The 27,169-nt window shown below is 43.5% G+C and overlaps 1 protein-coding gene across 3 annotated transcripts in view; it reads left to right on the top strand.

The window, feature by feature from the left end:
• HECTD1 (HECT domain E3 ubiquitin protein ligase 1) overlaps positions 1 to 27,169 on the top strand; it is a 261,585-nt gene that overhangs the window by 77,830 nt on the left and 156,586 nt on the right. For all 3 annotated transcript variants that reach the window (XM_073609172.1, XM_073609173.1, XM_073609171.1), the window contains exons 3-6: positions 1,573 to 1,807; positions 7,630 to 7,857; positions 7,966 to 8,247; positions 8,335 to 8,605. In XM_073609172.1, the coding sequence (XP_073465273.1) occupies positions 1,573 to 1,807; positions 7,630 to 7,857; positions 7,966 to 8,247; positions 8,335 to 8,605 (1,016 nt within the window). The remainder of the gene's footprint in view (positions 1 to 1,572; positions 1,808 to 7,629; positions 7,858 to 7,965; positions 8,248 to 8,334; positions 8,606 to 27,169) is intronic.

Here is a 27,169-nt window from a genome sequence, read left to right as displayed (position 1 = left end):
GCTGCGCAAGTACGGTGCAAAAAAAGTATTGCAATGACCGCCATTGTATTCTCTAGGGTGTTAGAAGAAAAACCATATATAATGTTTGGGGGTTCTAAGTAATTTTCTAGCAGAAAAACCTGTTTTAAACATGTAAACACCTAAAATCCAAAACGAGGCTAGTCCTTAAGTGGTTAATGTATTCACAGCATGACCTTTAGTAAGCAGGGGTAGGCATTCTCGGCTCTCCAGCTGTGGTGAAACTACAAATCCCATCATGCCTCTGCCTCTAGGAGTCATGCCTGTGGTTGTTAGGGTCTAATGGGATTTGTAGTTTTAAAACAGCTGGAGGGCAGAGGTTGCCTACCCCTGTGTCAAAGTGTGATGCAATTAGTGGCTGGCTCTTGGGGAGGAGTCATGAAGATGCCAAAATTTCTTTTGGGTGGGTGCCAGTAAGGGAGGAGCAGGCATTCCTAGGCATATTGCTTTTGCATGCAGACAGTCCTAGGTAACGTCTACATGTGATGCTGCGTCTCCATGAATGAAGGAACTGGCTTGGGAGGTTTTTTTTTTTTTTTTTTTTTTTTTCTTCCAGTCTGTGTTCTGTTGGGGACACAGACATCCTTCCTGTCTCTAATATGCAAAAGAGACTAAAATAAGTCTCTAAGTCTCTAGTCTCAGTAAGTTCTTTCTTATCCAGCTTTCACTGGAATAGGTATCCCCCTGGAAGATAACCCCCTTATTCCTTTTCTGGTAATCTCCAAAAAGTGATAATCAAGACAAATAGTGAATCTCCCCACCAGGGACACAGACCACTAGAAAAACCTGGCACCGTTTCAAACATTTTCTGTCTTAAACAAAAAAATAAAATATTTGTTTGCTATACTTTAAGGGGTATTCAAGACCAATACAAAAAATGTCATCTAATTGATTTATTAAATGTATTTTAAATTGAAACCTTTAAGATTGTCTTCTAGTAGAAGATTGTAATCATTTTCTAAATGATTATTCACTTTTTAAATTCCTTAATTGTATTTTGAATATGCAATATTCCCTATGATGTTCTAGAAAGAGACTTGCTCAGTATGCCCATAATGTTTCGGATACCATAATATGTCATGGAGGCTTAGCTGTGTTAAATTGTTTGAATTATTGTGTACAACTTCCTGTTGTCTGTCCTTGATATAATTTATATAAATATAATATTAATACAACCTGTTACAAATGTGATATTAAGCTAACAGTGGAGACGCCTTTGCTAAAGAGCCAGGTGCTGTACCGAGTACCTGTGTAACATTTGATTGTTCAAGCAGTTTACAGGACAAATCGAACCCAGGAAAGGCTACAAAAGTATGGTAATACTCCATTAATTGGGTACTTGGGCTGCAAAGCAACACATAAACTGAAATGCTGCAGGCTCCGAATGGTGGTGTCTCCCTCTTGATTTATAGTGTTGCAGGTAAGTGGGGAGTCACAAAACTGTCTGAAAAGAAGCTTAGGAGGTACACTATTCAGGAGGTACTGTATTCAACTTACTTCGACTTCAAAAATTAAAATTGGTTGCTGAAATCTACTGCTTACTCTGGTTTCTAGGTGTCCCCCTCGGACTTTCCTTCCAGCACTGTGCAAGATCTTTCTGGATGAAAGTGCCCCTGATAATGTGCTTGAAGTCACCGCTCGTGCAATCACGTATTATCTGGATGTGTCAGCTGAATGTACCAGGCGCATTGTGGGAGTGGAAGGTGCCATCAAAGCACTTTGCAATCGGCTTGTTGTAGTGGAACTCAATAACCGGACCAGTCGGGATTTGGCTGAGCAGTGTGTGAAGGTCGGTAACTTATATAAATATATAACTTTTCAAATTTAAAGTGATAAGGCTGTGTCCCTTCCTTACTAATTGATGGGTACACTTGGAACCCAATGCCAGTTGGAATTGCCTTCCCTTTGACACAGTGCAGCCCCGTAATTAATTACATAGGTGTTTTAAATTATGTGAGTACAGCATGTTTTTTCTCATGCTAAGTAATTTTATTATAGGGTCTGAATCTCACACCTCTGTTTAATATAGCTTAGTGTTTGTGCAGATGTTTTTTTTTTCTATGAACGAAGAGCAGTGCTACTCTGGCAAGCATAGGCGGCATTTGATCTGCCTTTTCTTTAATGTGGATGAATCTCAGTAGATTCTGTTGTGTCTGGAAATAGACAAAGCAGGTAAAACACAACCTCACATAAGTCATTCACACTAAACACAGATTTCCTTTACCTCAATTGTGTAAAGTGTGCTTCTAATGCTTGTCAGTTGCATTATTACAGAGCCTGTTATTAAGAGCCCTAAAGAGCTTGTAAACCTCCCTTTGCCTAGAATAAGCATACCTATAGGTATTGTAAATATCTCCTAAACTTGCGCCTATGTCATCGGCGCATGTGCTGTGAAGAATTGCCCTCCGTGCTGTTTCTTCACGAGCGAGTGCCATGACCGGCGGCTCCTGCGCGTAAGCGCGGGAGTGACATCATGCTGCTCCGGCCAGTCACAGAGCCAGAGTCTGCGGCCCTGGAAGGAAGAGGGACAAACATGGATGTGGTTTGCAGCGGGGATGGTGCGGGCTTCGCAGGTGAGTGCGGGCTTCGCAGGTGAGTGTGACATAATGTGCTACTATGAGATGCATACTAGCACATTATGCTTTTACTTTGCAGGGTAAAAGAAAGGAAGCAAAACCCATCAGGGTTTACTTCCTCTTTAAAGCCTTTTACACATCAGCTGTTTCGGCAGGAAACTGGACGCCTTTTGGCCCATGTGTGCAGCTGTCTGTTCTGTTTGTATGGAATACGCAAGGTCGGTAATTGCCTGCCTGAGACCAGAGGAATGCATGATACAGTGGGGGAAAATAATTATTTGACCCCCCTGCAGATTTTGAAAGTTTACCTACTTAAAAAGAAATGGAGGGTCTATAATTTGCTCTTCATCGGGCTTCTCTGGCTGTGTGTGGAGAACCCGACATCATCTTCCTCTCTTATCCCCACCCAACATATCACCACACATGTATCGAATCAAACCATTACCATTACTGATTGACAGCCTAAAAGTTAAAGCTAAGAAAAAAAGGTAACCCACCTGAAGTTTGTATGTGTGTGTGTGTGTATATGTGTATATATATATATATATATATATATATATATATATATATATATATATATATATATATATATATATATATATATATATATATATATATATATATATATATATATAATTTTAAATGATAGAGACAGAATATCAGCCAAAAATCCAGAAAAAAACACATAGAACAAATGCTATAAATTAAGTTGCAGTTCAGTGAGTAAAATAAGTATTTGATCCCCAAGCAAAACACGACTTAGTACTTGGTGGAGAAACCCTTATTGGCAAGCACAGAGGGTAAGACCTTTCTTGTAGTTGGTGACCAGGTTTGCACACATCTCAGGAGGGATTTTGGTGCACTCTTCTTTACAGATCTTCTCTAAATCCTTAAGGTTTCTTCTTTCAGCTCCCTCCATAAATTTTCTATAGGATTAAGGTTTGGAGACTAGCTAGGCCACTCCATGACCTTAATTTGCTTCTTCTTGATCCACTTCTTTGTTGCCTTGGAGACTTTGCTGCATTGAGATCCATCCACAACCCATCTTCAGTGTTCTGGCTGAGAAAAGGAGGTTCTCATCTAAGATTTTACAATACATGGCCCCGTCCATTGGCCCCTCAATGTGGCAAAGTCGGCCTGTACCTTTAGCAAAAAAACAGCCCCAAAGCATCATGTTTCCACCTCCATGCTTGACTGTAGGGATGGTGTTCTTAGGGTCATAGTCAGCATTTTTCTTCCTTCAAACACGGCGAGTCGAGTTACTGCCAAAGAGCTCAATTTTGGTCTCATCTGACCACAGCACTTTCTCCCAATCCTTCTCTAGCTCATTTAGATGTTCATTGGCATGACTGTACTTGTGCCTTCTTGAGGAGGGGGACTTGCCATGTTTGTAGGAAGAAAAATGCTGACTATGACCCTAAGAACACTATCCCTACAGTCGAGCAGAGGTGGAAATATTATGCTTTGTTTCTCTGCTAAAGGTACAAGACCGACTTTGTTGCATTGAGGGGGCCATTGGATGGGGCCACGCATTGTAAGATCTTGGATGAGAACCTTCTTCTCTCAACACTGAAGATGAGTCATGGATGGGTAATATGACAATAAACCAAAACATACCGCTAGGGTAACTCTTAAAGGAGCTGACTTACAGGCACGGTGATTCATGAGAACGAGCCAACCTGCCATTGTAAATGTGCGTGAGCTGGTGGTTAAAATACATCTATGATGAAAATCCTAGACCCTTAATATTTTTTGTATGTGAGCAAATTTAAAAAAATCTACAGGGGATCAAATAATTTTCCCCACTGTATCCATAGACATCCAAAATGTTTATGTGCATTTTTCCATTTATCTACCTCAGCAGCACTTCGCAGTGCCGAAGGATCCCTTCCGTTTTGTCACATTACCCTCTAGACCAGTGGTCTCCAAACTGTGGGCCGAATGCGGCCCTTTGCTTGCCTTTATCTGGCTCTCGCTGGACTATTCCTCCCACTGACACTAACAAGGGGACACCATTCCTTCCACTGACCCTAACAGTGGGGAACTATTCCTCACTCTGACCAAGAATGGGGCATTTTTCCTTCCACTGACACGATGATGGGTCAATTTTCCTCCCACTGGTACCAGCAATGGGGCAGGATTCCTCTCGCAGATAAACAATTAGGCACTATTCCTCCCACTAATACCAATGATGGGGCACTATTGCTCCTACTTAGGCACTATACATTTTTTTTACTCCGACTGATGCTGGGACATTTTCTACTTTTCCTGGCCACTCCAGCCCCCCTAAAGTCTGAAGGACTGTAAGACGGCCCTTTGTTTAGAAAGTTTGGAGACTCCTACTCTAGACCATGGGTGCTCAAACTGTGGCCCTCCAGCTGATCCGAAACTACAAGTTTCATCATGCCAATGCCTTTGGTAGTCCTGCTTGTAACTGTCAGTGGATTGCAATGCCTTGTGGGACTGGTAGTTCCACAACAGCTGGACACATCTCAAGCAAGGGCTTTGCTTTCAGAAAGGAAAATTAATTTTTCTCAGTGCCCATGTTTGAGAAATCGGAGATCTCTTGCAATGAGATTCTGTATGCAAGTGCTAGGCCTCATGGTAGCTTCCTTTTTTGAGGCTCTGTACCATTTGCTGAATTTCATTCAAGACCTTGTTGTCTTGGAGCAAGCATGCTCCTTCTCTCGAACTATCTGTTCTCCTGTTATGCCAAGCAAGGAAATACTTTTCTTGCTGGATTCCAAGCCCAGCCCTAACAATATGGAGGTCTTTCCTTCCCTAACACTGGAAAGTGGTAACAACAGATGCCAGTCTTTCCAGCTGAGAACTGTTCCAGTCTCTCTTTGGTCCAGGGAACATGGTAAACCGTGAAAGCCAGGCTTCCCATTAACCTGAAGCTCAGAGTATTTTGATGGCTCTATTTTATTGGACCCCTCCCTCAGTGGGGATACCCAAACAGGGTCCACTCAGACAATCCTGTGGCCTGAATCAGCCATTGAGTGGGCACCAGGAGCTATGCAGCCTTGAAAGAAGCATGTCCGATACCTTATGGACAGAAACTGATTTCCAGCTATCACTGCAATCGACATCTCAGGTGTGGAAAGTTGGGAAGTCTACTATCTCAGCTACCTCCACCTGGATAATGGGGAATGGACTCTTCACTCAGACATCGTCACTATGATAGGTCCAAAATGGGAATGTTGATGTCCCAGCCTCCATGTTTAACAACAAACTCTGCCTATCCAAATAGCAGCTCGCGCGCCAAAGACATTCAACTCCAGCCAAGGTTCATTGCAATGACAGCACACCGCTGTTAGACCACTAAATCTCAATGATTACGCTCTGTTGTGGGTGAAACATATTGGAGTCTGATAGAAGGCAAAGCCAAGCTGCTTCACGTGAGAGCAATCCCACGCTTCAACCTCACGGTGCAGGTCCAGCCGGCAATCTGAATAGGAGCCACTGGAACAGGAAAAGGTTTGACCGCACTCACAGGTTGAAAGCAAAAATGAACAACAGACAACATCGTAGACATCATGACATCAATGCAGACCTGGCAGTGATTAAAGTGTTTCATGAATTGAAATTCGCTTAATCATAATCGGTATTGTGACTAAGCGAATTTCAATTTGTGAAACCCGTTGTGAGTGTGGTCAAACCTTTTCCTGTTCCAGTGAATATTGGAGGCATGGCTTTGGGTGGGAGTGAGCAGTGTGCTGTCATTGCAGTAAACTCTGGTTGAACATCTTTGGTGTAGAGCCTGTTATTTGAATGGTGGACTACAGTGGAGCATTAGGGGACTCCAGGGTCTTGGCACGCAGCTGATTGCAGGAAATTCGAGAAGGATACAGGCTAACCTGTGAGTGGTGAAATGAGTTGGGTTCAACAAACTTCCCCCCGTTTGTAGTCAGAACCAGGCATCCTCTAGCCCTAGCATTGGGTGCCATAATAATTTCCTGGTCTCCGTTCAGGCTAATTTATGTCTTCCCTCTCATGCAAATTCTGCCTCGTCTGCTCAAGAAGATAGAGCAGTAGAGGAAACTGATGATTCTAATTACACCAAACTCGCCTAAAGAACCTGGTACACAGACATACTCACACATACGGGTTGATATACTAAAACTGGAGAGTGCAAAATCTGGTGCAGCTGTGCATGGTAGCCAATCTGCTTCTAACTTCAGCTTCTTCAATTAGGCTGTGACAAAAAACCCTGGAAGCTGATTGGTTTCTATGCAGAGCTGAGCCAGATTTTGCACTCCCCAGTTGTGGTAAATCAACCCCACAGTCTGTGTCTATGTGTAATTTCAGGCAAATATACAGATTTCCTTGGGTCATTTTTTTGTCTGTTTATAATGCCCCGTACACACGGTCGAACTTTGTTCGGACATTCCGACAACAAAATCCTAGGATTTTTTCTGACGGATGTTGGCTCAAACTTGTCTTGCATACACACGGTCACACAAAGTTGTTGGAAAATCCGATCGTTCTAAACGCGGTGACGTAAAACACGAACGTTGGGACTATAAACGGGGCAGTGGCCAATAGCTTTCATCTCTTTATTTATTCTGAGCATGCGTGGCACTTTGTCCGTCGGATTTGTGTACACACGATCAGAATTTCCGACAACGGATTTTGTTGTCGGAAAATTTTATATCCTGCTCTCAAACTTTGTGTGTCGGAAAATCCGATGGAAAATGTGTGATGGAGCCTACACACGGTCAGAATTTCCGACAACAAGGTCCTATCACACATTTTCCATCGGAAAAGCCGACCGTGTGTACAGGGCATAAGAGTGGGAGAGTGTACCTATACTAGAGTAATTTCTTCTTTCTTTCTTCTTGCTAAGGGATTCTTAACTTTAAGACATAGTTTTGAAGATGGAGAAATGTCCCCAATGGGACACAGATGGGGGAAAAAAAAATGGATGGGGATTATAACCCTCCCTTACGCTATTCAAAAAAAAAATGTTTTTCCTTTTGGTCATACTTTGAAATTGGATATTTTTAAAACTAATATTATGTTTTTCTGTCAGGTGCTGGAGTTAATCTGTACACGTGAATCAGGGGCAGTGTTTGAAGCAGGCGGTTTGAATTGTGTTCTCACTTTCATTCGAGACAGTGGTCATCTAGTTCACAAGGATACTCTGCACTCAGCCATGGCAGTGGTATCACGGCTATGTGGCAAGATGGAGCCGCAGGATGCTTCTTTGGAAACTTGTGTTGAATCCCTGTCAAGCCTATTGAAGCATGAGGACCACCAGGTGAGAAAATAATTTCTATTCAGATTGGTATGATTATAGAATCTTCTTGTTTTGAAGATCTGTATAGCTAATGGGACAGTTTCTGTAATATTTCTGTTTTTCCTTTAGGTTTCAGATGGAGCCCTGCGTTGTTTTGCATCACTAGCTGATCGGTTTACCCGACGAGGTGTGGACCCTGCACCACTAGCACAACATGGACTTACCGAAGAATTGTTATCTCGTATGGCAGCAGCAGGAGGAATAGTTTCTGGTCCTTCTTCAGCCTGCAAACCAGGGCGTGGCACCAGTGGTGGTCCTTCAACTTCAGGAGACTCCAAAATTAGCAACCAGGTCTCCACAATTGTCAGTCTGCTTTCTACGCTGTGCCGTGGGTCTCCTGTAGTAACACATGTATGTTGCTCTAAGAATCTTGTAGATCTTCAGTTCTGCTTAAGTACAGTTTACATCTCTGTTACATATGCTAATTTTTCTCAACAGGATTTGCTTCGTGCAGAGTTATTGGACTCTATGGAGAGTGCTCTGCAAGGAGATGAGAGGTGTGTGCTGGACACAATGCGTCTTGTAGACTTGTTGTTGGTACTTCTGTTTGAAGGCCGTAAAGCTTTGCCTAAATCAGCTGCTGGCTCTACCGGTCGTATCCCAGGCCTTAGAAGACTAGACAGCTCAGGAGAGAGATCCCACCGCCAACTGATTGACTGCATACGTAGTAAGGATACAGATGCGCTAATAGATGCCATCGACACTGGAGGTAAGTATTTTTAATACTTGCTAACTAGTACTTGCTAACTAGTGGAAAAGGTGTGTGTGATATAATTACGGTATGTTGTCACCAGACCATGAATAGAGGAGAAAACTACCAATGGGGTTCTGTGACAACTGTTCTGTGAGATTTTCTTTCAATTTCTCTAGTGTTTATAGGAAGCGAAAACTCCCCAGTGGAACACAGATTACAAAAAAAAAATGACAGGATTTAACCATTCCTATGCTCTATGCTCTATAACTTTAACACCTATGTAAAGCAAAAACATAATTTTAGTTTAGTTTTGGATACACTGAGGAAGTGTATAAACCTCCTGTAAGGTTTATTGCTGCCTGCATGCACACCCACTGGAGAGATTTTTCCTTTCTATTTGTGTTGGTGACTATTCTTTCTTGTACTGAAAGTAAAGGGCAATTCAAAATTTGTCTGAGTTAACAAGAACTGGAGGTAAGGAGAAATATCCGAATGGGACACCTTTTTCCTAAGTGACAACTGTCTAAGGCGGCCACTTGCGACCCTGTTGCCTAATAGAGTGCACCTCAGGGAGGCGAAATTCTCACCGGCTCAACGAATGATGCATTGCTATATCTTAATTGTGCAATGCAGGTCACAGGCAACCCATAACAGCTTGATAAAAAATAATGTTCTTTAGCAAGGAACATACATTCTACATTAATAATTATGCTACTAAAATGAATGTGTTGTACATTGCCTCCAGCTTTGCTCCTTTTTCTTCTTGCTGGAGGCTGACATTTTTTTGGAGCCCTGAGCCCCAGCAGTAAATCATAAATTTACAGTTTTCAAAAAAGTTACATTCCTTGAATGTTGGAAATTCAAACTGTCACATTTGATGGTGTCCTCAACCAAACTGTTAGACCATCGAATGGCTGATGTCATAACTGATCACATGTGCAGCACCATGGCATTTGCAGATCAAACAGAAGCAGCTTCCTTGGCGGTAATGGATAGGAGGGTTCAATTTCACTGTAAGGCTGTCAGCAGATCGGCTTCTACAAACTTAGCAGTGCCTAAAAATGGAGAGCAACTGACAATGTGCAGAGAAGGATGAGAAGTATATTACTGGATTTTAAATAGTATAGACACTTATTTTTAATGTTTTACGTAGCTATACCTGCCTGAAGTGATCTAGCAGGACTTAATTTTCTGACTAAAGTTCCAATTATGCACCATGGGTTATGAATAAGTTTCCTGTGTCCTGTACTGTACTCCAAGATATGGAATTTACAGGTGAGGCAGCAAAGTGGATCAGTGTTGTCACTGCAGTAGTGATCCTCTTACTGCCGACTTTTCACCAGTTACAGGATTGCAAGTGTGGCATTGGGTCAAAAGGGATCCGTGGGACAGGAAGTTTTTGGCTTTGCATACACTTTGAGTGACCATAAATGTATTTTCTTTCTTTTTCTTTGAGAGACACAAAGTCTTTTCTCTTCCTTTATGCTGCCTCATACATGGCATTGGCAGACACACTTTAGACCAGCTTTTTCAGTTTTTTGGGGTTTTTTGGGGTTTTTTTGTTCATGCCCTAGGAGGTTTGCTGTCTTTTCCTCAGTTCTGCTGGGAAAAATCTTAACCCATTTTGACTAGCATCATTTTTTTCTTCAGTGAGGACTCTTCTCTACATTACTGTTCCAGCTGGCCTCTTCGATGCAGCTATTCGGGCTGACTTTTTCTCAGCCTAGCCTTTGCAGTGTTGCAGCTGGAACCTGCTGGATTGGATGTTGCAAGGCAGGTCTGGAAATGAACTTGGGGCACCAAGTCCTGTGTAAGGCATGCAAAAAAATTCCCACTATCTGCTGTACAGCAATGCTGATGGATTGCTGACATCATTCTCTGTGTTGAGTGTTGCACACACGCTGCACTTTTCTTTCCTGCCATTCAGCTTCATGGAAGGTTTTCCCACTAGTACCCCTGCTTAGCAAAGAGTCACATGGAACTCCATTCTTTGATCCTCACATTCTAACAGCTGTTTGGATTTTGTAAATAACAAAGGCCTTGCCTCGTACTCTTCTTTTTCCCATGTTTCTTGAGTCTATCCCATTTTCGGAGTCTCCTCTAGCTTGGTTAGGTGTGGTTGGTTCCTTTACCCGGTTGCAGGAGGTTTTAACTACAGACGCGTATCACTATTGACCACTAGTCCGGTGGAGAAAGCACCTTTCTTCTGGTAGCATCCAAGCAATAAGCAGTTAGAAGCCCTTCTTAGAGCACCATTTTCCTGGCAGGTTCTACTTCTCATCCTGCCTTAGCTGTGATTTGCTTTGCCAGACCTTGACCAATGGGTCAAAGGCTGTAAAATGTTATCTTGTTTCTACTGTTGTTGATCCCTAGGTCATAGAAAGTTTGGCTCAAATAGTTTTTGGTGTAAGCTATAGTTGTGACGGCTGGATGTTTCCCATGCTCATCTCCCTCATGGGTCAAATCATTTCACATGCAGAATACTCTAAATGTTGGACAGCACAATCCGCATCTAAAAAGGGCTTGTTCCCCATGGCTTTTTAAGTGAAAACATCTTCATCGGATCCTTTCTGGATATCATCATCAAGACACTGCTGCTGGCAAGAGTACCAACCTTTCTCGGCCAAAGAAACCTAAGGCACAGTCTGGAAAGGACCATCGCTCGCTGGATGTGAAGAAAAGTCCTTTCTGACACTCTGCTCCCACAACTTCCAAATCCCCCAAGATTTACTCCCAATTTAAAAGCTAAAGCAAAAATACACTTGACTAGGTTAAAAAATAAAAAGAAGAATATATACTTTTTTTTCATTATTCTATTTTTTAATGCGTGATCTATGGAACAACGAAAAAAGAATTGTATTTGTATAAAAATAATGCATCTTAAGGTACATTTTATTCATTGAACCCTTAGAGGAAAAGTGTATATAAAAAATGTATTAACCTAAAATGTATGGAACCTAACAAAAAATGTATTACACTTTACGAAGTTCTATGAAAGATGCTGGAACCTTATTAGATTAACCACCTGAAGACCAGGCCCAATTTTGACAATATATGTACATGTAAAAATCTGTATTTTTTATTTTTTTCTGCTAGAAAGTCACTTCGAACCCCCAAACATTTTGTGTGTGTGTGTGTGTGTATGTGTATGTGTGTAATAAATACACGAGATATATATATATATATATATATATATATATTGTGTGTACGTATGTGTGTGTGTGTGTGTGTGTGTGTATATGTATGTGTATATATATATGTATGTGTGTGTGTGTATATATATATATATATATATATATATATATATATATATATATATATATATATATATATATATATATATATATATATATATGACAGGGCTTTTTTTTCCTCAGAGAATAGGTGCAGGAACTCAACCATGCCTGCCAAATGGCATCAAATAGTACTTCTTCCCTCTGCATACAATCCCCTCCCTTCACTGCCCTCATCTTCTCCCACCTCCTTAAAATCTTCACCATCTGTCATATGTCTTACCTTTGTTTCAATATTAAGCTGAAACACCTATCTGGCTGTAGTACCTCCCAGCATACTATACTATACTACAGTCACTTGCAAGGGAGATCATGCAGTAGGAGCATCAACAACTGGTCGCCAGGGAAAAAATGGAGACCACAGAGGGTGCAGCCTGCCACGTACCCTCTCCTGCCTATGACTGCACTGAACCCTGGACACCTATTCTGTATCTCCCTTGTCCCTGTCAGGCACTGTGGGAGCTACTGAGAGATAAGCTATCACTTGTAAACGCAGAAGCTAGACTTCAGTGTTACCAAGTGATAGCAGTGAGCATGGAGCAGAAGACCTGAGCCAGAGGTGGTGGAACTGAGTTTCCCCTAATTCCCCTAATTACTGCTTAAAAAAAGCCCTGTATATGTGTGTATGTATATGCACGTATGTATGTGTATATAATATGTATATAATATATATATATATATATATATATATATATACTTACATACATACATACATACATACATACATACATACATACATACATCCCCGGTGACAGTAGTGGACAGTGACAGGTACTCTTTATGGAGAGATCTGGGTTGATTAGACCCCAGATCTTTCCTCCGCCCTTACAAGCATCTGGCTATGCTAAGATCAGTTTGACCAGAGACTTTCAACTATTTGAAAATGGCACTGTTTACAACTGGGGAAGTGACGGGAATGCATGTCGCTTCTTGTCTACTAGTCCATAAAGGTCATTCTAATGTAAGCCAGCGCAACTGCTGGATCGAAAGCCAGGCTCCCCCTTGAGACCAGGGAATCTGGAAAAGAGGGCATCGGTAATGGGGGAGGGAACCCCCTTCCGCCGCCTGTAAAAGCAATCCAGCAGCTATTTAGCCGTTAGGATTGCTTTTACTTTGTAGAGCTTAGCTGGCTCTAACAGGCCGTCCCCCACATCACTTTACACGCAGAGCATGCAGTTAGATCCCTTCGACATGAGGTGGGCTCCGTTGGAGTCTGCCTGCTCAGTGGGGAATCTTATGCAGAACGGACACCGACATATACCCCTCTCTCCTCAATGGGTAGTTGGATGTCAACTGACCGCCTGTCTGTTTACACCCGGCAGCCAGATTAACAGACAGTATTGGACCAAATGTCAATGGACACCTGTCCGTTGAGACCCGCCGTTCCGTAGAGGAGACTGCAAGGTTCGGTCAGGTCCACCTGAAAAACTGACAGGTGGACCTAATCAGTCCGATCATGTGAAAGGATCCCAAGTGATTCCATCACCACATTCCTTCCACGTATACCATCTTCTGCAATGTATACAGATACTGGGCCCCATTCCATCATCTCCCAGGTACCTAAGATAAAGAATTCAGATGTTGCATCATGTATACTTTCTATAGTGGCTGCATCTTTATGCATGCTGAACCCTAGTGGAACACCTATTGAGGCCCCTTTTTTCTTCTTTGGCTAACACCAGTACTCCTGTTGCACCTCATAGTATGCCAGATGCTTTTTTGGGGACTCCCCTCTCCAGATTCTTAAAAAGGAAATGCGCAAAAGAGGAAGGAGCGGAGATAGAAACAAGTGTTTTCAAAAAAAGAAAGAAAACAGCACTGCAAAAATATTTTCACTCTCCAAAGATGATAGATTTTTTCTTTTGTAAGTGTCCCAATTTTGCAACAGCAAAATAGGCAATGCCTATCCCATTTATTCTTTTTAAAGACCTGAAACGCTTCATTAGAAATGTTACTGTTGAAAAGTTTTACAGCAATAAATGTCCACAAAGTTCAAGAACAGCTAGTATTAGACACCACTACCACAGATATCATTGATTGACAAGACATTGCCACTCTTGGTGTGTTGAAGGAACACCTGTAGGAGAATGGTGATATTGAGCCTAAAATTTTGACCATACTCTGCCCAGTCAACACACTCATATCAGGCCCAAATCTATATTCAATCCTACCTGCTTTTGGTACTGAACAAATCTGACTACATGATAGAGGTCAAGTTGGTTATTGTCTGGTAAGCCTCCTGCAGGTGACTGGATCGGAGACTAGCTTCAAGATTTTGTATGAGAGCTAAGATCACTTGTGTGATTAATAAATAGAATCAGCATATTTTCTGAGAGATTTTTTATCAGACACTATTTTTTATTAACCCCTGAAAGTACATAAAAACCTGCTGAACCCTCCAAGTAGACTTATAGTAGCCTCTATGGGTAGTGTCACTAATGGACCAATATTTTGATTTCTTTCTTCAACCACTGGTACAAAAGCTACCTTCTTAAACCTGTGATTCCACCCATCTCAGCTGTGTGTGTATGCATGTATGTGTATGTGTATATGTGTGTATATATATATATATATATATATATATATATATATATATATATATATATATATATATATATATATATATATATATTGCAACACCAATAGTTATGGGTAGGGATGAGCTTTATGTTCAGGTCAGAACATTGGCTGTTCGAGCGTTCGTCAAAATACGAACATTATGGGGCGTTCGTGCCAAATTTGAGCGGCGCGTCCCGCCCCATAATGCACTGCGACATCGCAGTGCTTTGCTGTCTGATGATTGGCCAAGCATGCACTATGACCCGCATGCTTTAGCCAATCACAGCGCCCTCAGCAAAGAGAGCCATAATTGGCCAAAGGCAGGGTGCCTTTGGCCAATTATGGCTCAGGGGTTTAAGTCCACGCCCCACACTATATAAGGCTGCCTGCACGTCTGCCCTGTGTAGTGTGTTGCTGGCGTTGACCGAGAGAGTGTAATTTCATTTAGATTGAATGGGCAGGCGATTCAGTTAGCTGCAGTGTACCACTGTATCCAGTTTAGCTAGATCTGACTGCAGTCCATTCCTGATGTACTGTTTCTAATATACTTCAGGCAGGCAGGTGATTGCAGCTGCAGTGTATTTAACCACTTTAAGACCGGGGTTCTTTTTTAGATGTGGTGTTAACCACTTCAGCCCCGGAAGAATTTACCCCCTTCCTGACCAGTGCTTTTTTTGCGATTTGGCACTGCATCGCTTTAACTGACAATTGCGCCGTGGCTCCCAAACAAAATTGACGTCCTTTTTTTCCCACAAATAGAGCTTTCTTTTGGTGGTATTTGATCACCTCTGCGATTTTTATCTTTTGCGCTATAAACAAAAAAATAGCGCCAATTTTTAAAAAAAACACATTTTTTTTACTTTTTGCTATAATAAATATCCCCAAAAAATATTTAAAAAAACATTTTTTTTCCTCAGTTTAGGCCGATACGTATTCTTCTACATATTTTTGGTAAAAAAAAATCACAATAAGCGTTTATTGATTGGTTTGCGCAAAAGTTAGTGTTTACAAAATAGGGGATAGTTTTATGGCATTTTTATTATTATTTTTTTTTTACTAGTAATGGCGGCGATCAGCGATTTTTATTGTGACTACGACATTATGGCGGACACATCGGACATTTTTGACACATTTTTGGGACCATTGTCATTTATACAGCAATCAGTGCTATACAAATGCACTGATTTCTGTGTAAATGTCACTGGCAGTGAAGGGGTTAACCACTAGGGGCTAGGGAGTGGTTAAGTATGTCCTGGGGAGTGTTACTAACTGTGGGGGGGCATGGCTACATGTGACACGTCACTGATCTCTGTTCCCGATCACAGGGAGCAGAGATCAGTGACACTGTCACTAGGCAGAATGGGGAGATGCTTGTTTACATTAGCATCTTCCCGTTCGTCCTCTCCGCGGGACCCGCGACCTGACTTACGGAGCTCCCGGCCGGCGTGCACGCAATGGCACGGCAGCAAATTCAAAGGGACATACGGGTAAGCCCATTTGCCCAGCCGTGCCATTCTGCCAACGTACATCTGCGTGCACCGGTTGGGAAATGGTTAAAAACAGTTTTTTTTTTTGCTAGAAAATTACTTAGAACCCCCAAACATTATACATTTTTTTTTCTAACACCCTAAAGAATAAAATGGCGGTCGTTGCAATACTTTCTGTCACACCGTATTTGCGCAGCGGTCTTACACTTTATGAATTAAAAAATAAGACAACAGTAAAGTTAGCCCATTTTTTTTTTATATTGTGAAAGATAATGTTACGCTGAGTAAATTGATACCCATGTCACGCTTCGAAATTGCGCCCGCTGGTGGAATGGCGACAAACTTTTATCCTTAAAAATCTCCATAGGCGACATTTAAAAAATTCTACCGGTTGCATGTTTTGCGTTAGAGTCGGTCTAGGGCTAGAATTATTGCTCTTGCTCTACCGATCGCGGCGATACCTCAAATGTGTGGTTTGAACACCGTTCCCATATGCGGGCGCTACTCACGTAAGCGTTCGCTTCTGCACGCAAGCTCGGTAGGGCGCATTTTAAAAAATGTTTTGTTTTTTTCTTATTTATTTTACTTTTTTATTTTTTCACTGTTTTAAATAAAAAAAAAAATGGTGTCACTTTTATTCCTATTACAAGGGAAAAATACAATTTTGTCATTTTGAAAAAAATATGCCTTTAAGATGTATGGGTGGAAGTGACGTTTTGACGTCGCTTCCGCCCTGCTATGGTATGGAGACGGGTGGGGGCCATCTTCCCCTCACTCATCTCCATGCCAAGGAAGGAGACAGAGGCGATCGCCTCTGCGCGGCCGCAGCTCCGGTAAGCGGCGGGGGGCACAGGGCCCTCTCCCGCCACCGATTAAAAGTGATCTTGCAGCAAATCCGCCACAGAGACCACTTTTATCTTGTACCGGACCGCCAGATACCGGGGTTATGGCAGCTAGCTGCTGCCATAACAACGATATCCGTCCCCAAAGTAGGGACGTACATCGGCGTGCGGCAGTCCAGAAGTGGTTAATAAATAAATAAATATATATATATATCTATATCTATATCTATATATATATATATATATATATATATATATATATATATATATATATAGATATATATATATATATATCTATATATATATATATATCCACTGCATTCTAGTCTAGCCAAGCCTATATCTGACTGCAGGCCATTCCTGGTGTACGTTTTCAAATACACTTTCAGGCAGGCAGGTGATTCAGTGATCTGCAGTGCATAATATATATATACAGTCTCCTACATATATATCCATTGCATTCCAGTCTAGCCAAGCCTATATCTGACTGCAGGCCATTCCTGGTGTACGTTTTCAAATACACTTTCAGGCAGGCAGGTGATTCAGTAATCTGCAGTGCATTAAATATATATACAGTCTACTACATATATATATCCACTGCATTCTAGTCTAGCCAAGCCTATATCTGACTGCAGGCCATTCCTGGTGTGCTTTTTCTAGTAAACTTCAGGCAGTGGTTTGCTAATAAAATTTTACAGCATGTCTGGAAGGCCACCAAGGAGAGGCAGACGCTCACAGACCACTAAAAGAGGGCAAGCATGCTCTGTGTCTACAGCCAACAGTGCTGCTCATGGACGCGGTGCATCCTCGGCATGTGGCCGTGGGCCACGCTTGTCCTTTTTTCGGCAGCTGGCTGTGTTAATCCACAACATGCAGAAGAGTTGGTAGAGTGAATAACTAAGCCGTCCTCATCCTCCTCATTCTCTGTCACCCAGGCTCAGAGTAGTTTGCCTGCCAAAGCGGCCTATTCAATCGGCTCAATGTCATCAGTCACTCCTTCCCTAGCCCCACCATCCTGCACGGAGGAGTCCCCCGAACTGTTCGACCACAGTGTCGGTTACATGTTGCTGGAGGATGAGCAAAGTTTTAAAGGCGCCAATGATGGTACCCAGGTTGAGGAAGGCAGTAACGTGGGCCCAGAGAGAGGGGGTGCCCAAGAAGGACAAGAAACTGGCAGTCATGTTCCCCCAGCTACAGCATACTGCCAGGTTTTTTCCAGTGACGAGGAGGAAGGGGATGATGAGGTCACTGACTCTAGGTGGGTGCCTGATAGAAGATAGGAGGAGGCACATCTCCAACGAGGCAGGATGCCCTCCAGGGGCCAGCTTAAGGGCAGCCACCCGACTGCATCATATCGCAGAGCTCTGCATGTGCAGGGCGCTGCTGACTCCCCGCGTATTTTGCAAAGTTCTTTGGTGTGGGCCTTTTTTGATACATGTGCAGGAGATCGCACCGTTGCTGTTTGCAACATATGTCTGAAGCGTGTCAAGCGTGGCCAAAACAGCAGCCGCTTAGGCACCACATGTTTGGCCAGACATATAACGAGCTCCCATGCAGTCCGTTGGCAACAGTACTTAAAAGACCCACACCAAAGAACAAGGTGGACCTCTCCTTGCTTCTCATCAGCTGTAATCTTCAACCCCACTATACCTTCAGTCCTCTCAAAAATCTGCACTGCGTGGAATGAAGGTGTACAATTAAGTGTGCCAAGTACTTGCAGGCAATCTGCTATCGCTACACCAACATCCGATTGTAGCAGGCAAATTTCCCTACCCCAGTTGCTAAACTGTTTGAAAGAAATTTGGTCCCAGCCATCCACATGCTCAGCGGCTGAATGCTAGCTTGGCTAAATTGCTAGCACTCCAACTGCTGCCTTTTCAGCTGGTAGATTCTGCCCCCTTTTGTGAATTTGTGGAATGTGCAGTACCTCAGTGGCAGGTTCCCAAACGCCAATTCTTTTCACGGAAGGCCATTCCGCCTCTCTACCGGCATGTGGAAGGCAATGTCTTGGCCTCATTGGACAGGGCGGTCAGTGGTAAGGTCCATATTACCGCTGACTTATGGGCCAGCAGGCATGGACAGGGACGTTACCTTTCTTTTACGGTGCACTGGCTAACTCTGCTGGCAGCTGGGAAGGATGCAGGACAGGGTGCAGTATTGTTGGAGCTTGCTCCGCCACCACGCCTCCAAAATGCTAGTAGTGGTGATTCTGCTACACCTCTCTCCTCCACCTCCTCCTCTTCTTCTTCCTCTGTAGATTTCTCCTCGGAACCAGAGGTGCTCCATCGGCGTTCAAGGGGCTACGCAAGCACTCAGGCAAAAAGATGCCATGCGGTGCTTGAGTTGGCCTGCTTATGGGACAGGAGCCACACTGGGGCAGAGATTCTGTCAGCTCTGCAGGGGCAAACTCAGAGGTGGTTGACGCCACGCCAGCTTCAGCCAGGAATGGTGGTTTGCGACAATGGCACCAACCTCCTCTCCGCCCTCCGACAGGGACACTTGACCCATGTTCCCGGTTTGGCTCACGTCCTTAAAGTGGTTGTAAACCCTTACAGATCACGTTTACCTACAGGTAAGCCTAGATTAAAGCTTACCTGTAAGTGCAAGAAATATCTCCTAAACCTACACGATTTAGGGGATATTTGCTGACGGTGCGCAGGCACACTGAGCGTGCCGTTTCTAACAGCGATCATGCCGTTAGTGGTGGCACATGCGAGGGAGTGACGTCTTAGCGGCTCCGGCCAATCACAGCACCGGAGCCGCCATACCCGGAAGGAAGATGGATGCTTCGTGGAAGAGGGGACAGCGGTGACATTGCAGGCTCCTGTGTCAGGTAAGTGACACATAATGGGCTACTATGCGATGCATAGTAGCCCATTATGCTTTACTTTTGCAGGGAAACAAAGAGGAAGTAAAACCCATCAGGATTTACTTCCTCTTTAATTTGGTGGTGCAGCGGTTCTTGTCCAGGTACCCGGGCTTACAGGATCTCCTGAGGCAGGCCAGAAAGTCTGTGGGCATTTCCGCCGGTCATTTAATGCCAGTGCTTGGCTGGCTGACCTTCAAAAGGAATGCAACCTGCCCAAAAACCGCCTCATTTGTGACATGCCCACCAGGTGGAACTCAACGTTGGCAATGCTTCTGCGGCTGCACACACAGCAGAGGGCCATCAATGAGTACCTGTGTGAGTATGGCAGCAGGACAGGGTCAGGGGAGCTTGGCTTTTTCTCACAACGCCAGTGGCTACTGATCAAGGATGCATGAACTGTCCTGTCACCATTTGAGGAGGCCATGAGGATGGTGAGCAGTGACCGTGCATGCATCAGTGATACTGTCCCTCTTGTCTTCCTGTTGCAGCACACGCTTCAGGGGACAGGGCACTTGAGGCAGAACAGAGGGAGGAAGAGGAGGACCTCCTTACCTCTTAAGTCCCCCTTTATCCAAACAGTATTCCTGCGGGCCCACCGATCACACAGCAGGAGGATTGTCAGCATGGAGGTGGAACCTGGCACTCAGCAGCAGCCTTCAAGGGATCGTTTCAGTCCCCAGAAACCCTTGGACTTGTACGTGGCTGGGAGGAGGTGGCTGTATATCATGTCATCCTTAGTGACCCAGAGGACTCCGGATCGAATGCCTCAGCAAACCTTCGCTGCATGGCTTCCCTGATCCTGCAAAGCCTGCGAAAGGACCCTTGGATTCGTGGTATCAAGGAGAGGGATCAATTACTAGCTGGCAACCCTTCTTGATCCATGTTACAAGGGTAAGGTTGCGGAACTGATCCACCTTTCGCAGAGGGAGCAGAGGATGAAACATCTTCGGGGGGCCTTGTAGAAAGGTTTGTGCAATGCGTTTCCAGAGCCTGGGAGGTTACAATTTACTGGTCCTCCTGGACTACGTGTTGCTGAGGCTTCGGTCAGTCACAGAAGGAGCGGTGGAGAAGGTGGCCGTCTGACCGATGCATTCAGACAATTCTTTAGTCTGCAGCCCCAAGGTCTGATCGGTCCCAGCAACCATCGGCAGCGTCTGATTTACATCGTGCAGGAATACCTAGGGGCAAGATCAGACTTGGAGACCTTTCCAACCGAAAATCCATTGGGTTACTGGATCTTGAGGATGGATCACTGGCCAGAGCTTGCACAATATGCAATTGAGCTACTGGCCTGTCCTGCATCCAGCGTTTTGTGAACGCACATTCAGTGCTGCTGGAGGCTTTGTAACTGATCAGATTGTGCGCCTGTCCACAGACTCGGTGATCGGCTCACCTTCATAAAAATGAATCAGTCTTGGATCACCAGCTACCAAGCACCTGATGCTGATGTAACCGATTCATTTTTCGATGAATGTGAGATCCCTTGTTATGCTGAGTAACTATCCTATTCCTCCTCAATGTTCATGTTGATAGTTTCTAAGAACATTTTTGTTTCAGGGCACCAACACCAGTGCCTAAGGCCCAATTTTTCTGCCCCTGTTTAACAGGGGCATGTAATTACAATATTTGCTCTAATAATTCACAGCAGAGCCCGTTCCTGCGCCCACCAAGAGTAACTGTGAGGGCTTACAATGTTCTGGTACCACCAACACCTAAGGCCCAATTTTCTGCAGAGTATATAGGGCAGGCCATATAGTATAGTATATACAGGCGGTCCCCTACTTTAAAACATCGCACTTACAAACAACTCCTATTTACAAACGGAGGGAGACAACAGGAAGTGAGAGGAAATCTACCCCTAGGAAGAGAAATTCTCTCCTGTAAGAGTTAATATGGGAATAAGGTGTCTCCACTGATGCTTTATCACCAATCCTTGTTTCCCTAATAACCCCAAATTTTCAAAGTACATTTGTCATTGGGACAGAAAGTGAGGTGAAATCTTCTGAATAGGGGCACATCAAAACAAATGTTACAGGGGTGATAACCCTTCCCTATGTTATCCAAAAAGCTTAAAAATTGATTTTTTGGCTGGAGCTACACTTACAAAATGTACATGTTCCAAATTACAAACAGATTCAACTTAAGAACAAACCTACAGTCCCTGCCTTGTTTGGACCGCCTGTATACTGCTGTTCAGAGTATATAGGGCCTGGGAGCCCCACGCCTTTTCTTTTTTTAATTTTGGGCTTGAGATTCCCCTTAACATCCATACAAGACCCAAAGGGCCTGGCAATGGGCTGGGGGGGGGGGGGGTACCCATGCCGTTTTTCCCAATAATTTGCAACCATATTGCCGGGACCCGACAATACATTACAGCCGCAAGCAGTTTTAAATGACGTTTATTCCTTTAGAAATGTCATTTTGTGCAGGAAACACAGAAAAACACGCGCCACTTCACAGGCATACTATAGTCAGCATTATTAAAATCACTGCTCCCGAAAAAACTGCCGTTTTTTTTTAAACATTTTTTTGCAGTGATACCTGTCCCCTGGGGTCAGGACCCAGGTCCCCAAACACTTTTTAGGACAATAACTTGCATATTAGCCTTTAAAATTCGCACTTTTGATTTTTCATGTTCGGGTCTCATAGACTTTAACGGTAATCAAATATCCGCGCGAACTTTCAGTCCGTTCGCATGTTCTGCCGCGTACCGAACCAGGGGGTATTCGGCTCATCCCTAGTTATGGGTTATCCATCATGCATGTGGTTGATGATTTTTCCCTTGTTTTCTTGAATCTAGAGCTAGTTTCCCCAATGTCCAAAATTATTTCTAAAAAATCATTTTAAGCAACTGCAGGAGAATTACTATATCCACGCCTGTAGTTGTTGCCACCCTAGGTGTAAACAAAGCTTCCTCAAAAACCGATTCCATCTGTTATGCAAAAAACTGCACTTTTGATACAGACTACATAGAGGAGAGTAACATTCTTAAACAAAAAATCAGAGAAAAAGGCCTTTAATACATATTTAGTTCCATCTGTTAAAACAAAAATCTCTACAGTGAACTGAACTTCACTAAACATTAGAGTGTCCTTTTACAAGACCCAATACTAGTGTCCATTTTTCCCACAACACCAAAATTTGTCTACCGTCGAGCACGTAATTTTTAGGGTCCTTTCACACGTGCTTTCCGCCCGGCGGACTCCATTTTTTGGTCAGCGTGGGATCGCTCCGCTGATCCCCACTGAGCAGGCGGATGACGGGTCCGTCTTCGCTCACTGTGCGGAGTCTGACCTGTCCGAGCCCTGCTGTTCTCTATGGGAGATCGAATGAAAACGGACTGCCTGTCTGTTTTCATCCGATCCTTAAGACGGATGGAAAGTAGGCTTTCCATCCGTCTGCATTTCACGGACAGGATCGGATATTGGCGGATGTCAGCAGACTTAATCTCACAAAAGTAAGTACACCCCTCATATTTTTGTAAATATTTTAATATATCTTTTCCTGTGACAACACTGAAGAAATTACACTTTGCTACAATGTAAAGTAGTGAGTGTACAGCTTGTATAACAGTGTATATTTGCTGTCCCCTCAAAATAACTCAACACACAGCCATTAATGTCTAAACCCCTGACAACCAAAGTGAGTACACCCCTAAGTGAAAATGTTCAAACTGGGCCCAATTAGCCATGTACCCTCCCCAGTGTCATGTGATTCGTTAGTGTTACAGGGTCTCAGGTATGAATGGGGAGCAGGTGTGTTAAATTTGGCGTTATCACTTTCACTCTCTCATACTGGTCACCGGAAGTTCAACATGGCAAAGAACACTGAGGATCTGAAAAAAAAGAATTGTTCTACATAGATGGCCTAGGCTATAAGAAGATTGCCAAGACCCTGAAACTGATTTGGAGCACTGTGGCCAAGAACATACAGCGGTTTAACAGGACAGGTTCCACTCAGAACAGGCCTCACCATGGTTGACCAAAGAAGTTGAGTGGACGTGCTCAGCGTCCTATCCAGAGGTGGACTTTGGGAAATAGACGTATGAGTGCTGCCAGCATTGCTGCAGGGGTGGGGTGTCAGCCTGTCAGTGCTCAGACCATACGTCGCACACTGCATCAAATTGGTCTGCATGGTTGTTGTCCTAGAAGGAAGCCTCTTCCAAAGATGCACAAGAAGGCCTGCAAACAGTTTGCTGAAGACAAGCAGACTAAGGACATGAATTACTGGAACCATGTCCTGTGGTCTGATGAGACCAAGATAAACATATTTGGTTCAGATAGTGTCAAGCGTGTGTGGCGGCAACCAGGTGAGGAGTACAAAGACAAGTATGTCTTGCCTACAATCAAGCATGGTGGTAGGAAAGTCATGGTCTGGGGCTGCATTAGTGCTGCCGTCACAGGGGAGCTACAGTTCACTGAGGGAACATGTACTGTGACATACTGAAGCAAAGCAAGATCCCCTCCCTTTGGAGACTGGGCCGCAGGGCAGCATTCCAACATAACGACCCCAAACACACCTCCAGGATGACCACTGCCTTGCTAAAAAAGCTGAGGGTAAAGATGATGGACTGGCCAAGCATGTCTTCAGACCTAAACCCTGTTGAGCATCTGTGGGGCATCCTCAAACAGAAGGTGGAGGAACGCAAGGTATCTACCATCCACCAGCTCAGTGATGTTGTCATGGAGGAGTGGAACCTGGCAACCTGTGAAGCTCTGGTGAACTCCATGCCCAAGAGGGTTAAGGCAGTGCTGGAAAATAATGGTGGCCACACAAAATATTGACACTTTGGGCCCAATTTGCAAATTTTTACTTAGGGGTGTACTCACTTTTGTTGCCAGAGGTTGAGACATTAATGGCTGTGTGTTGAGTTATTTTGAGGGGACAGAAAATGTACACAAGCTGTACACTCACTACTTTAGAGATACTGTGTGTGTGTATATATATTTGAGTACTGGGTGATTTTATTGTTTATATGTGGGGGTGGAGCATCATGGATGACAAGGGTGCTAAGCCTCTCCCCTGCCTGCTCCCTCACTTGCAGATTTTTCCTATTTAATCCTCCACTTCCTGCCGACCAGACTGAAAACCTGAAGAAGGGGCGTGTAATTCCTCCTGTCGGCAGTGTGTGATCCTTCTTGCTTTTCTGGCATCAGGGACTTCGGATCGGTCTCAGCAGCAGGGCTTTGCCCATAGTTTCTGGATCCCCTGGTCTGACTTCCGCAAGGCTGTGACATCACTTCCGGGCATCAGACACAGTCCGAGCAGCTGTTGGTTACCGGTCCCCAGAATTCCCGTAGCTACGGTTGCTGCTCTCTCTTCATTGGACCCCTTGCCCTACGGTTCGGGTCGGGCCCCTCTGCCAGTGGTGCTCCTGTATCTTTTGCTCCACGGCTCAGCGTTTTCCCTCAGGAGCCCCTGTGACATCCCCTGTTACATCCATGTGGCTCCAGCCTCCAGGTACTCTCGGCTCTCCATCCAGGTCTCTGTACGACCATCTTCAGACTGCTGTCTGCTCTAGCATTTATCTACACTTCCAATGGAATGAAGTGAATGGGGCGTCTGATCATGTCCGTCTGAAAAACTGACAGGTGGACCTGATTGGAGCTCCCGTATGAAAGGGGTTTAACGCATCTTGCGTCAGGGAATTTTTTTTCATCAATTTGGGGGGTATGTTCCGGTGTCGAAAACACAAACATCGTACATTCAAATTCAAAATAGTTTCAAAATACTCTTGTGAGCGGGAGACTTAAAGGATTTCATTTCTCAATACATTGGTGCCATCTGGGAAATAAAAGTCAATACAGTAATCTAATAGGGGTCCAGTATTTTTTTATAGACTTCCATATTGTGTTATAATTTTTTGTCAGGTTCCATATATTTTACATAATTTTTTATCAGTTTTATTGTTAGGTTCCATACATTTTATGTTTTAGGTTAATACATTTTTGTATTTACTGTACATGTTAACTTTTCCTTTTAAGGGTTACATAGTTGGTGAGGTTGAAAAAAGACACAAGTCCATCAAGTCCAACCTATGCGTGTGATTTTATGTCTGTATTACATTGTATATGCCTGTGTGTTGTGGTCTTTCAGGTGCTTATCTAATAAGGTTCAACGATTAGAGTACCTTACGATGCATCTATTATTTTTTATACACATACATTTTATGTTTACTTATTTGCCTATTTATGTTGTGTATTTTTGTTTAAAAAAAACTATAGTATGTATGTATTTACACGCACTCCCTGTAACCTTGGCAAGTGGATTTTTGCTTTGGCTTTTTAGGTTTGTTTTTTCGTTATCTTCTGCCTGGGATATTACATGCCGTTCGTGCATCCTTTCTAAATGCCACTCATTCATGTTCCTGGTCCAAGCCGATCCGCTGCTTGGTGCTCTCTATATATGCCTCCTTTCCTATGATACATAGGCTTGACAAAGGGACGTGTACAGTCCTGAAACTGGTAGCCACGCCCATAACAGCGTCAGTGTGTCACGTCACCACCAAGTCCGGAAATTCCAGCTGATTCTCCACGTTGTTTTGCTTCCCTGGGGAACTCTGCAGCTAGTCACCAGGCTCCATTTCCTTTTTCAAATGGGACTGAGCAATGATGTATCCTTTACATTCTGGCTGTCCTGTTCTTTGCAGTGGTGCATTATTATTATTATTATTATTATTTTTACCATTTTTAGTTACTACTAAAGCTACACTAGGATGGTGGAACTCTTTTTCTCTCTCTTCTGTTTTGTTTATGTGCGCTAGATTTTCTCAAGACCCTGGGTAAAGAGGAGCTGCAACCATTACCAAGTGTTACCATCATTGACCTGTAGACTTTTGACATTTAAAGGCATATTCGCTTGATTTATCGATACTCAATTTTGCGCTATTCATTCTATTCCACATTTTGCTCCCATTTCCCCATAATGTCTTTAATGAATCTAAAATTTGCAGATGCACTTAAAGTGGCTTGATCAGGGCATATCACCAGGAAAAAACATCTCCAGCGGAACACCAGGTAACGCCAACATGATGACCGCCTTCAAACTAGCATTGCTGAGGTCGTCATGTCCGCTCGGGAGAGAGTTGTTTTATTTATATGCTGTCTCTGTATTGTGTTTTGTGAGTACCTTTTATTTTTACAATATAGTGTTGCTTTTAGGCCCCTTTCACACTTGTACGAACTGAAAGTTGCGAACTGAAAGCAACTTTGACGCAATTTGAAGCCATTCCTGTGTAATCTTGAGGTCTATGGACCTCAAGTCGCATCAAAATCAGACCAAAGTAGTGCAGTGACTATTTTGAAGTCGCTGCAGCTTAGTCGCACAGATATGAATGGTACTCATTGGAAACCATGGGTTACTATATAGAAAAGGATAAGTACAGCGCTGCTCTGAAAGTAAACTAAAACAGCAGCCAACACACCCGTAGACTCAGGATCAAAATGACAACAGAAAATTCAAAGTGTGGCGCTATAAGCTCCGTAAATATGTAATAAATAAATATATCAAAATGATACAAAAATCCTATA

This window comes from Aquarana catesbeiana, linkage group LG13 (assembly GCF_042186555.1).
Source record: "Aquarana catesbeiana isolate 2022-GZ linkage group LG13, ASM4218655v1, whole genome shotgun sequence".
In the NCBI taxonomy this organism is placed as follows: Eukaryota; Metazoa; Chordata; class Amphibia; order Anura; family Ranidae; genus Aquarana; species Aquarana catesbeiana.
This window is presented reverse-complemented; position numbering and strand designations above follow the sequence as displayed.